This window comes from Phasianus colchicus, chromosome Z (genome assembly GCF_987193195.1).
Source record: "Phasianus colchicus chromosome Z, bPhaCol1.hap1.1, whole genome shotgun sequence".
NCBI classification, from domain to species: Eukaryota; Metazoa; Chordata; class Aves; order Galliformes; family Phasianidae; genus Phasianus; species Phasianus colchicus.
This window is the reverse complement of record NC_143476.1, coordinates 56,362,706-56,375,550: the sequence shown is the minus strand read 5'-3', so window position 1 is coordinate 56,375,550 and position 12,845 is coordinate 56,362,706. Positions and strand designations below refer to the sequence as shown.

Here is a 12,845-nt window from a genome sequence, read left to right as displayed (position 1 = left end):
CAGGGCCTAAAGTAAGGTCAAACTACATCTGCTCCTCCATGGATGAAGACACCGAAGACTCTTGCAATCCGTATCAGTGCTTCATCACCCATACAGAAAATTGTTTTGTTTTCTCTTTATGTGGAATTTCTCATATGCCCATGTGTGCCCTCTACTTCTTGTTGTGTCACTGTACACCACTGAGAATGACCTCATCTTATTTACTCTCCTTTCTGCAGGTATTGATACACATGGATGAGCTGCCCTTCAGCTCATCCTCTGCAGGCTACACTGTGGATAATAACACTGCAGTGGCCCCCACCGCATTGAAATGGCTCTTTATGCAGCAGCTGAGACTTTAAGCCCAGAGTTTGGGAAAAGGCCCATTGGTTCTGTAACCATTTGCAGCTCTATTCCTAGTATTCCTGCTTGGTCTTTGAAGGGTGGAACACACACCATAAACCACAAAGGTAAACTGTTTGAAATAAAATGGTTTACAGTGCTCAGACAACATATATTATATAAAGTTACTTGATGCAAAAACAGAAGAGGCTCAAGCTTTTATTGCTTTGTCAGATGTAAAAATTTATTTATGCTATTTATCAAATGCTTAAGTTCACACAAAAGATGACACTTCAACTTCAGGTCCAATTGTCTATCAGTACTCCTTACACTTGAGTAGCCTTAAGGTTTCCAAGAACAGTTTTTACAAAAGATGGCTTAAAACAGCAGAATCTCAAACAATGGCCAACTTCAGAAGCCTGAAGGTCACTATCCAAAAGGCATTTCTCTGCTAAGCACGACCCACAGATCAGAACAGCGGAAGTCTTAAGATCATTGCAATCCCCAGACACTAACCCTACTGCACTCAGAGCAAGTAAATCACATAGTCCTGCATTAGTAATACCAAACATTATAGCTAGTTTTACAAATTTACCACACACACAAAACACCTTTTGTCTTTTAAGCATTATAGCAACTGTGCATTAAAACAACTGCAAAATACATAATCATCCATTTGGCTTGGTTTTGCAATAAAAATAAAATCAGTCATCTGTATGTTAACTTCATCTCGTGTTGTGCTCCTTTCCCCTCCTTTCTTACTTAGGAAAAAAAGGTATTAGGATCAGGCAGTTTAATGGTAGCACTGAGGTAGCATATTTTAATTGAATAGAATAGTAGGTCTGCTACTGTGCCTTCTCTCCTTTAAAGCACAAAAAAAAGAAATAATCCCCTGTTTTTCAACTTCTTTGGAGAAGACAAGTGAACAGTTCTTTTTCAACAGCCACTCCATTTTAAATTCAAAGCACATAGCATCTCTGGATGGTACATATATAATAACAGCTAGAATAAATGAGAACACGTACAGTAACAAGGAACGATGTCAGTTTTATTAGAACTATAGTTACATTTTCAGCTCTGTGGCACCTATTGTTCCCTATTATGAAATGCATCTTTACAGTCTCTGAAATCTAATTTCAAAGACTAGAATCTTGAAAATGGGCAGCTGTATCTCAGTTCTTCTAAACAATTTCTCCACTACCTGTAGAAAAGGTAAAACTATTGCAACAAAACCCAATAGAAATCAAAGACAGCTAGTAACAGAAATTACCAACATGGTTATAATAAAAAGAATCAAAAGTTAAGACAAAATAGATAGCATGACAGAATGAAGTGAGCACATCTTCCACTCAAAATTTAGAGCTGCAATGGCTTTAATCACAGCAGGAGTAGAAGCTCAGCTTCATAACAACCTGAGAATGACTATTTTCTCAGTTCTGCCTTTCTACTTAAGAGTTTTAAAAGAAAAAGTCCAGCTGTGCCCAGTCTTAACAGACAATTAATTGATGAAGTAACCCTTACTAGTGACTCCTGTTGGAGTGAGTAGTAAACAGTGATCCTGAAGAATGGCAGTCATTTTCTGCTCTGTCACACTGCTACACATGGCCTCGTAAAAACTCTGTTGCACAGTACACAATCCCCACCCAGCCCAGGCTAGGTCTCCAAATCCCCCCCTCTCCACCTTTCGTACAGCAAATCAAAAATTTTACTGCAGTTAAAACTCCTTGAGCACAACTGCAAGCATAATAGGAATTTGTTTTTTAACATCCGGGAAAGTAATTTGAGAACGTAATTGAACTTCCTGCTAAATAAACTCTCAGGAAAACATGTATACAGCAGAGGGAAAATGCAAGTAAACTAAGTTACGATGACCAATTCAAGCTGTTTAGAGAGACCTAACTGTTAATCTTTCAAGTAATCCAAATAGCACTCCAACACCAGCTATCAAAAATTTAAGGCTTTTATGAACACTTTCTTAAATACAAAAGGAGTATTAAACAGAAAAAAAAAACTGTTTACAGTAAATACAAACATCTGAAAAATCTCTGAAACCTGTTTATACAAATACTAATAAATTCTTTCATATTTTGTACAACTAGAAGGTGCACAGACTGGCATTCAAGCGGTCAATGATGGCAAGTGTCTGTCAGACAATAACATGATTTCCTTGGATAACAACACAGTTTAAAATGCCATAAATTAAAAAATAAGTTAGTTCACATTTTCCTCCCCCAGTTTTTATGTACAGCTTAGTCTTTAATGAGATCTTGTAGCCTTCTTCAGAAGCTCGAGGTCTTTCCGTCGACTCTTGATTGCTCTGGTACAGCCATATTCTTCCAGTTGCAAAGGGATATACTTTTCTATCTGAATTAGCCCATGACCAGCAGGACTGGTAAACAGCTTAATCCAGGATGGCTTAAAGTTTCCTCTGAAGCCCAGGAAGGCCACGCTTCCTGCAACAAAAATAGTGCAGTGTTACAGAAGCCTAATTATAACACATGGGTCAGCAAGAGGGAAACGCTCTTCCAAAATCCACCTTCTGCCCTTTACTCAGTATAGTGATCCATTCTTAGGGGCACATATACCAAATTGGGATACATTAATTCAAAAATTTTCAGTTACTGTTCAGTATTAAATTCTCTAAAATCTTCAGTTTGAAAACAGAACCATCATAACAGTTATAAAAAATGTTCCCTCACACAGAACTTATGCCACAGCCCTGAGGGGATGAGAACTGCCCCATGGAGTCCATAAAAACTGATCATCCCTCAAAATACCAAATCACATCACTGCAACAGGAAATACTGGACTGGCACAGGGGATTGTTTAGAAGTAGAGTGAATGTCCCTCAGATTTGTGCATGAGACAAAACATAGAGGCTTCGGAAAAAAAAAGCCCAGGCTTCCTCTTTAATCAAGTTACAGAGAACTGCTAGTCACCTCCTTGCTTGCAATATGTTTCATATGTGTTTCCTGTGGGTGACATGAAGCAGAGCCAGAGAAATCCATGATGCAGACAAATGCACAAATTAGGGGGGAACCTTAGTGGTATCAAAGAAATGTGCAGAATTTCACTAACCATTGCTCTGAAGGTAAGGTGGTTTGGCTGTCCCCAAGGACTTTAAGGCTTCTGCTAAGTTATTAGGAATTTCTACCTCGCCACGTGTGCTCAGTAGAACTACAGACCTGCAACAGAAACAGCGCAGAGACAGCAGCAGTTACAACTGAAGTTTTCCTGGTATCCTGCTTTTAGAGATGGATGTCTTCAACGCCCACTTTCTAAAGAGTTTTTATGTTAAAGCTGTACATGGAAATAAGACAACATTCTCTGGAAAGTAGTATCTAGAAGAACATACACTTGGAAAAATATTAAAAATACACCTCCTAAGTTTAACTCAAACCCTTTTAAATAAAAATTTCCAGTTACTTTTGTATATTAAAAAATAATAATTAAACTATTGATCCAAAATTAAAATACCAGAAACTGGATTTTCCAGACACTAACTTTCTACCTCTCTCTCTCTCTCTTTTTTTTTTTTAAATGACAATATTTTTCACTCCGGATCTGGAGAAAAGTCACTCCTAACCCAAGTAGGACATCTTGTCACACAGTTTGTCACAGTTTGTAAGAGTCTATAAATACTCTTACAGAAGCAAAAGTTATTCCTCTTTTAAGCAAAGAGGTGCAACTACATGAGGTTCAGTTTCTTTTTGAAGTGAAAGGCATGCAACACTGGAGAATTTTAATGAGTGGCTTTGCTTTCTCGAGCAAAGCAATCTGCTATATTTCTCCTTTTTCCTCAACTTCAATACACATTTTGCTCACTTTCACTGTTGTTACATAAACATTATTAGTTAAAACCCTGTTAGAGAGCAGAAATACAGCTTGCAGAACATAAACGGTCATTACACGTACCTTTGTGGTATTTCAGACTTTAAATAGCCACCTACACGCTTAATGTCTGCTCCGGAAAATAAATTATTTCCTGACACTGTGCCAGTGCAGGCATCAACTACAACAATGAGTATACCATTATCCTTGAAGGAAAACACTGTGTTATTGACCTGCGTGGGAAGAGAGAAAAAAAAATTCATAAATTTACAATGACTTCAACTGTTGTTATACTGTGCTCAGTGTTAACCTTCATCTGTATAATGATGTACAGCTTAGAAATGCTCACTTCTCACTGTCATCTCTTTCTTTTTTTTTTTTTTTTTTGTCCTTTGAGGAGAAACTTTCAATGAGATCTCTGAACTTGCATGGGAGAATTCAATCACCAGTTTCAATGTGGAGACCAGTCAACATTTGGAGAGATTTACTACCTGTTTAGGGAAGCTAACATTCAGATAATGAACCATCTGCACTTCTTGTCAATAGCACAGTTAACCATTCACTGTAGATGCACAATTTTGTCCCAGTGTCACCTTATGCTCCATCTGCTCTAAATACAGCAAGACTCCTGTAGAAGTTTGCATTCAAGTACTACTTTTCTGCCTAAGGAACTCAGAGTTACATTTTTTCAACCAAGCTAACACAGTGACCTTGCAGAGCACAAATCACTTAAAACTCTGTGATGTAAGCCTATGTGCAAACGCTATCCTCAGCATCACATGCAGGTCCACTTCAGCATCTGAACAGAAGCAAAGTGAACATTTTATACAATACCACATAAAATCAGAGAATCATTTGAGTTGGAAGAGACCTTTAAAGATTATATAGTTGAACTCCCCTGCAAAGAACAGGGACATCTGATTGTTGTACTAGATGAACTTATAGGTCATTTTCAACCTTAATGATTCTACGATTCTATCACCTACAGCTAGATTAGGTTGCAGAGCACTGTTCAGCCTGACCTTGAAGGCACGGGGCATCCACCACATCTTAGCAACCTATTCCATCACTTTCTTCACACTGACTATGACTGCATCAGAACAAATACTGAAAACTATGGGCTCTTTAGTAACTGACATTTTTTAGGTTAGCAAAACTTAATGTCTTGAACAATTCAATATAACCATACAGGTTTCATCAAAAATTCAAAGATTTTAAGTTCTTCCTTCCTTGCTGGTACAATTTTCTCTCCAGCGGCAAAGGATTTGCAATTAGAATACAAAAGGAGGAGTTGGGAGCCTCTTTTTCTGAAATTAGAAGATCAGGCTTCTGACCCACTGTTTTCTAAACCATGAACAAACACTTTATATGCTGATGAAGAAGAGTGAGCTTAGCACAACTGTTCCAATACCAAGATCTACAGAGCAAGAAAGGTAGAAGAAAACTACAAAGAATACTCACGGAAATAAATGCTTGCTGACCTCTGCTTAACTCATTTTTACCAGATAAATTAATCTGCACAAGGAGGTAGTTTTTGTGAGGATCGCTGGTGAATACCATCTGGATATCAAACAGAACACTTTAAGTATACATATGTGTATGTCATTGACACATTATCATGTCATATTTTGCAACAGGTAGCTCGTACTCCAAAGTAATATGACATATGAACAGTATAATACATCTTATTCCAGTATTTTTCTCATCGTGTATAGAGAAAACACATAATGCAATTTCAAGTTTATGCTAATATGAAAAATCCAAAAAAGAAGAGGTTGGCCAGTAGTATGCCTTGAACTACAGATCTCTGCAGGAAAGCTTTCCTGCATTGTTGACAGAGTAGCTCTACTCATGTCATGTTTTCTGTTGCATGTAGAGCAGGAGGCAAAGCACAAATATGGAGCAATGTTTTTCCTTCATGCTACAAGAGCCCCCCTACCTTCCTGAGCACAGGAAATAAATAAGTACTGCAAATTGGTAGGTGTTGTATTCTGTGCTGAAAAACTGAAACTATGCCTTTAGTACAAGTAGTATGAAACACCAACTACATAGATGATAAGAGTTTTTGCTTATTTTCTTTTACCTGAGTTGTGCCACACTTTGTGCACGGTACAGTAGTTTTTACTGGCATCTGCTTTATGACAGCTGGTCCTTGGTAGTACTTTGGGTAAGCTTTTGCCATGCAGTTACTGACCCCTTTTGCTGAATCTTTGGTCACAATCTTGATCCTTTCACATCCCTGAGATGAGCAATAACTGTGACCATCCCTATTGTATTTGGCTTGAAGAAATAAAAACAGTAATCTATGCAAACAAAAAGAAAAAAAAAGAAGGGAGGTGAGAGATGAAGAATACAAATTGATTACGAGGAAGATAGATATTTATGCTAAACCTTAGCAGGTACATTTCATGATTTTGAGAAGTAGAAAACTATGGTATTTACTTCTGTACCACTATTCAAAATTTTTCAAAATATTTACAGTTCGCTAGAATTACAAAGTCTCTACTGACATATCTGAAATCTCTAACAATTAAGTGAGATATTGCTATGAATGCATATGTTTTGATAAGAACAGCCACTCCTTAAAATAGAGGCAGGAAGGTAGGAGACAACAAAACAAACTGCAAAGTATAAATGTTTTCCATAACCGTATCTTTATAGATACCAACAACAACTGTTTGGATATTCAGCTGTATTTACCAGCACTGGACAATGTAGTTACACTGCTGCATGTTAAACAAATGCCTGGAAATGCAATTTAGGGTGTAACCAATGCAAAAGGGCCAATGATTTTTCTATTATATAGTTATCAGTGGTAACTGCTGTTACCATTGTAGCTCTTAGACAAAGGAAACATAAACAATCTTTAGAGCACAGTCATCTTCCCATTTTCCAGATAAGGAAACAAAGTCTTGTATTAATCATTTATTTCCACATTAAATAACGAAATTCTAACACACACAAGTGATATATGTAGGTCTTAATTTCAGTAAATGTTGACCACACCTTAAGCCTCTCAGAAGGATCTCAATGGCCTCTGTTACGAAAACTTTTGAAATGGAAACTAGGACTTTTAAATACTATCCACAAGGCTAAAAGTGGATTTTCAGGAATATATAGTTTCCAAAACAGTCTTGTCACAGAGAAGTTCTCAGAAGTTTAACAAGAATGTACAAATTTTGTTTGAAGAGGGGATTTTACTTCCTGCAAGATACTTCTCTGCAATGCTGTAGATGCCTAGATGTGGGATACAAAATATCTGTGTAACTGGTCTTCTTGAGAATGTATGCCCATGACAACCACTGTATTTTGGAGGTTCAAAGTCACATACAGTATTCTTTCAATCAAAGAGGCTTTGGACTCCTTTGAAACAGCTTTCCTCTAGCTCAATCAATTCCTTTCATCGCTATCATGCTGTCTGTTATTAAAATCTTTCATCAGAGGCAAGTTATAAGGCGTTACCCAGTACTGTTGTCAAAATAAAACTTCTTGTCTGATCGATTCTTTTCAAGCTCCAGCATTGAAGATACGGGTGTGTAGCGTTCCACCTTACTCGACAGAGCAGATGACTTCCTCTGAAAGGTTTCCAGAACTATAGTAAAATCAGTATTTGGTTGATAACAAAGACCAACACGAATCCAGTCATTCCTGAAAAGAAAATAAGTGTATGATTCACCATAGGTACAGTTCAGATGACAATGAGCAGCACACAGGTCACTCCAAAAGCGTAATTAACAGGACACAAAGTTCCTAACCCTGCAATTCTTCTTCCCCACTTTCTTTCACTAATTGTTGCAGTAACTTAGTACATCCTTAGAAAGCATTTGATTTTATGCTTCAGACATTTAACTAGTTTATCTAACAGTAAGATCAAGTACCCCAAAGTATGCAGTTTCAATTTTGCCAAACTTCACTTTCTGGTACATTTTCTTCTCCAAATGATTTTTGTTAAAGACACTGCACTAAATAGAAAATTGACTTCAGGTGCATGTTTATTGGTTCATCTCCTGCTTTTCATACTTTAATATTTGTAATAAAAAAAAAAAGCAAAAATCCATTCTCATTGATAGTTATAAACTCTCAGCACACTAATTCTGCAGCTCATTACTTCATTGTTACCTTATGGCTCAATGAGATGAAAGAAAGAAAACGTACTTATTGAAGTTGATGAGGTAAAGATATGTGACATTTGGTGCTTTTCCATTCCAATGTATTGTGTAGCCCTTCTGAAGCATCACTACTGGCTGGTACTGCTGAAAGACAGCTTTCTGATTAATACCTCTAAGAACCATGGGATTGGATGGGTACTCATCTCGTACAATAGCCATGGAAAGATTCTGTCCATTCCATGTTTGAACATAGACCTATATGAGATGAAGGAAGAGGAAAGATTTGCGATCTTTAATCAGTACAACATTAAATGAAACAGTGAAAGACAGGCTGTGCATTATTGCAGCAGAACTGCTGCAATTTGAGGTTTGCAAATATTTCACAGAATCATAGAATAGTAGGTATTGGAAGGGACCTCTGGAGATCATCTAGTCCAATTCCCTCTCTTTCCCCTTTTTCTTTCAAAAAAGATCCCTATTTGAAAAAACTACTATAGATTTTCCCTGTCTTACAAAAAAATTTAAAAAAATAAAAACATCAGGGAGAGGGGGGAAAAGCACAGCTTTAAAACAGTACTTGACCAATCTCATACAGAACAGGAATCAGACCTATATAATATTTATATTCAGAAAGTGTGCTCCAACAAGAAAAAGGTAAGAAAAACAACAACTTGTAAACCTTAAAACCCAGTCTGTGAACAAAACATAAAACTCCAGCAGAAGAAAATGGCTCTGATACAAAACAGATAGGACTTCAACATGGAATTCCTGGCATATATACTCCCAACATATGCATTTGCTTTTTATCTGGAAAGTATTGCAATCTAGTTTGCATCCTGAATGGAATGTTGCACGCAAAAACGGCTGAAAATTGTAATTTACATATAAAAGTATTTTAAAAATTCTTTTCTTCCATACACTTTGTTCACACTGTAGATGTTTCTCCATTAGAAGTCAGAGTACTAGCCTGTGCATAGGTCCCACTGCAGATCACTCCATTCCATTCTGTATTATTAATGCATTTGGGGTGTTGAATCAAGTAGTTATCCATTCTGCCCACATACGTATCTTTGTAATCAGTCACTGAACCATCTAGATCATGGAATATTGAGTTCTTGTCACCATCCAGATCTACTTCTTCAAACCAGGGACCAGGTTTTCCAAAGAAGGCTTTCAGAGAAACCTGTCAACAACAATCAAAATGCATACACAGTTCTTTTACTCCAGGTGACATACAGACTAATACTCTCAATTCTGCAAAAATACAGGAATTGAGAAGAGTTGATTAAAAAAGAAGAACTTGTGGCAAGAGCAATGCAATCCTGCATAGCAGACATTTTGTTTTTCAGTCGTAGGCTGAGGCCAGCTCTTGATTTTGTATTAATATGTCGTAACTTCAACTGAAAATTCATTATCAAAGATACACCAGACCTTATAAAATCTCTTTTCAGTTTTACCATTAATCAAAAAACAGATCATTAATGCAACTTATTCTACGTATTATTTTTCTTGCTTGGGAGACAAAGAATATCTCGAATGATCTCCACCCAAGACAAACTGTGGAGTAGGGTTGCATGCAAAAAAATAACATTTTCCATAAGGGCCATTGGAAGATTATTTAAAATAAATTTAAAATAAAGCAAGAAGAAAACTAATCTATCCACAACAGTAAAATAAAACTTCTAATGAACTTACATTTGGACCAAACTTCACAAGAGAAATGTTGTTTCTCGGTGTCATCTGCCAAGGATTTTTCATCAAGAAACCAATTGCACTGGTAAATCTGTCTGGAGTTGGCACAAAGTTCCTGAACGTGCACTTAGTAAGGTGAATAGGCCCATCATAAATTTGAAAACCTCTAATTGGAAATGTCCTGTCAATAAAAGCAAATATTTACAACACCCTGTAACAAAAGTCACGACAAGCCTAAGCCTGAATATACATTTCTGAGAAACTAGTTCCTTCACTCATGCCGTACTCACCGATTTCTAGGTAGAGTGCGCACCTTATTGTCTATTCCTCCAGATCCTGTATATTTATTTTGACCACCATGAAATCCGTAATTCTTGCTCTCCCCTATGAACAGAGATTCGGATACCACTTGGCTGGCACCTTCATCATTTGGAAAGCTCCCATCACTATCAAAGCAATGTCAGAGACAAAAGCTTTTAGCCAAGACTCTCCAGTGGATTAAAACACCAATGCATGGTTCTACTTCTACTCTGTAACAGTCTTCATAAAGCAAAGCAGTTCATATTCTTATTTGTAACATAAAGAGCAATAAATTTAATCACTAACAGTCTTTTTGAAAAGACAAAAATCCTTGTGCAGAACTGTACATTACATTTTCTATTCCCCTATGATAATCAGCACTCTTACTTATAGCCCACTTCCATAATTCTACAACCAATTTGTCACAACCTAAGTTGTGTAGCAAGATAGTAGCAGTTTTGGCTTTCTACCCAAGTTATTAGACTTCCTTTCATTGAAACGAGGCTCTGCCCACTCCAAACATTCATTCATTTCCCTTTACTTGCATTGAACAGCTCAGGAAGAAAGTCAAAGCTGCCCAAGGCAGCTTGTGTAAATATAACCCTTCTGGCGAAGAGGTAGCAAATTGTTGTGTAAAGAAAGCATTGGTTGAACAAAGAGCAAACTTTAGCAGACGTGTCAATTTGCAGCCTTAATAATGTTTTACACACTGGAAATGGACCTAAAAATGAAAAGAAAGCCTTAAGAAAGTATAGCTATTAATTTTTACTGACGGACTTATGTATGATGTTTTTCTAAACTTTTAAGTTAAAACACAGCAGTAATTAAATACTCACCTGGCAAATGTCAAACCAATTCCATTGTCTGCAAACCTAAAAGAAAGTTCATAAAATCAAGCTTCAGTCACATCTTCTGGATTATCCTATAATAAAATATTCTAAGACTACATCATGATATGCACTGAAGAAAACCTTTGCATTAATAGAATCGAGAAACTTATAAGTAATTCTTATAAAAATTACGTTTTTAAAAGAAGAAAGCAATAGAAACAAAATACAGCTTTTCATATCTTTTAAGCAGGAACTTGGAAGCTTAAAAGAAAATGTAGACATCTCAATATAAACAAGTAGTCCCAATTAACTTTTATACTTTTTTTTAAATTTATTTTGTAGTTTCTTCTTTCCTTCATTTAAGGTAGTTTCTTATCTAGCCATATATAAACTTAAAGCAATGGGTTGGTGTAAAAGTATTGGAAACACAGCAGTTCCCAGGTTTAAGCATCAGTCTTTTTCTATAACCTTGTTGCTATATGTTTTCATAAAAATAGCTTTAGGAGCAGCTTCTTAACAACATGCAGTTGTTCATTTCTGGATACCTACCCAGAGTTCTGAATGAGGATATCTCCTCCCCTGACCCAAGCACCATGATCATTGTTTTTGAAAGAGATTAATCCATCAATCAGGGCAGCAACTCGGGGTTTTTCAGGGTCTGCATCTTGATGAGGACGAAACCTGTAACAGATAAAATAAAAAAAACCTGTATGTTTGATATAATAATACAGTTTATTTTATATGGCTCAAATATGATGTGCTGAGAGAATCTGGAAGACAAATACGCACTCTCACCTGATAGGTAAAAATCAACTCTGCTTCATGTTGGGACTGAGAGAAGCTGAACCATATGCATCTGTAGATACCTACTTCCAGAAAAGTATCTTTTGTGTGCCACAAAGAGGGAACCTAAAATTTCTCTCTCCCAGTAGCTCCCAAAGAACTTTTCTGAATCTCGACAAGTTAATTAATCTGCATCTCCTTTCTTCTCTTGCTTTTTCTCACTTCCCTCTCCGAAGCATCTTCTCCCTACTTCTATTCCAGCATTAATGTCACAGTTTAATGCAGGGAATTAGTTACTTTGAGGGATACATACATGTGCCATTGCACTAGACAAAAAAGGCTAGAGGTTTGTATAAATGTTTGCTATTCAGAGGGCAGAGCATGTCACCATTTGTCTGGCTGCTATCAAAGATGAACCCCGTCTCATACACTCAAATTTTTACATCTGATCTTCATACCCTGCCAACATGCTATATGTTCTCACATGGCATTCTACCTCTTGTAAGTTCTTTTTTACTACCTGATGGCGATGAGTAAGACCTGTGGGATTTCTGTCAAAACGTCACAATTTTTGTTAAAAAGTCACAGTCATAACTAATAACTTGTTAGTTTCTAATGCAAGAAGCATCAAATATTACCAAATGCTGAAACTTTCCTCTCTGTACCTGCAGCTATCACTTAACTATACCCATCTTAAAGAAGGCTGAAAATAATCTTATAACTGTATCTTCAGTCTTAGTTCTTGGTTGCCCAAACAAAATGTTGATTTTTCTTGTCACTTTACACAGGATAACCTGAAGCTTTCCCAGATTCTCCACTATTTTCTCTCACTTTATAAGCTGAAGATAATGTGGCTGGCCGTACTATCCCAGCAAATAATCTTCACTGAAGTCACTGAAGTGTGACTTCCAAGTCTAGAAGGCACACTAGGAAGCATTCAGAAGTAGGAAAGACAAGTGAATCTATAACTTACTGCTGG

The 12,845-nt window shown here is 36.8% G+C and overlaps 1 protein-coding gene across 5 annotated transcripts in view; it reads right to left on the bottom strand.

Moving 5' to 3' along the window:
- Positions 1 to 548: 548 nt before the first annotated feature.
- Positions 549 to 12,845, bottom strand: part of CEMIP2 (cell migration inducing hyaluronidase 2) — a 53,876-nt gene continuing 41,579 nt past the window's right edge. For all 5 annotated transcript variants that reach the window (XM_090130784.1, XM_090130785.1, XM_090130786.1 and 2 more), the window contains 12 exons: positions 11,633 to 11,764; positions 11,090 to 11,125; positions 10,244 to 10,399; positions 9,957 to 10,134; positions 9,229 to 9,444; positions 8,308 to 8,516; positions 7,615 to 7,800; positions 6,236 to 6,455; positions 5,614 to 5,712; positions 4,237 to 4,385; positions 3,400 to 3,506; positions 549 to 2,774 (listed from right to left, as the gene is read on the bottom strand). In XM_090130784.1, the coding sequence (XP_089986910.1) occupies positions 2,578 to 2,774; positions 3,400 to 3,506; positions 4,237 to 4,385; positions 5,614 to 5,712; positions 6,236 to 6,455; positions 7,615 to 7,800; positions 8,308 to 8,516; positions 9,229 to 9,444; positions 9,957 to 10,134; positions 10,244 to 10,399; positions 11,090 to 11,125; positions 11,633 to 11,764 (1,885 nt within the window). In that variant the 3' untranslated portion in view covers positions 549 to 2,577. The remainder of the gene's footprint in view (positions 2,775 to 3,399; positions 3,507 to 4,236; positions 4,386 to 5,613; positions 5,713 to 6,235; positions 6,456 to 7,614; positions 7,801 to 8,307; positions 8,517 to 9,228; positions 9,445 to 9,956; positions 10,135 to 10,243; positions 10,400 to 11,089; positions 11,126 to 11,632; positions 11,765 to 12,845) is intronic.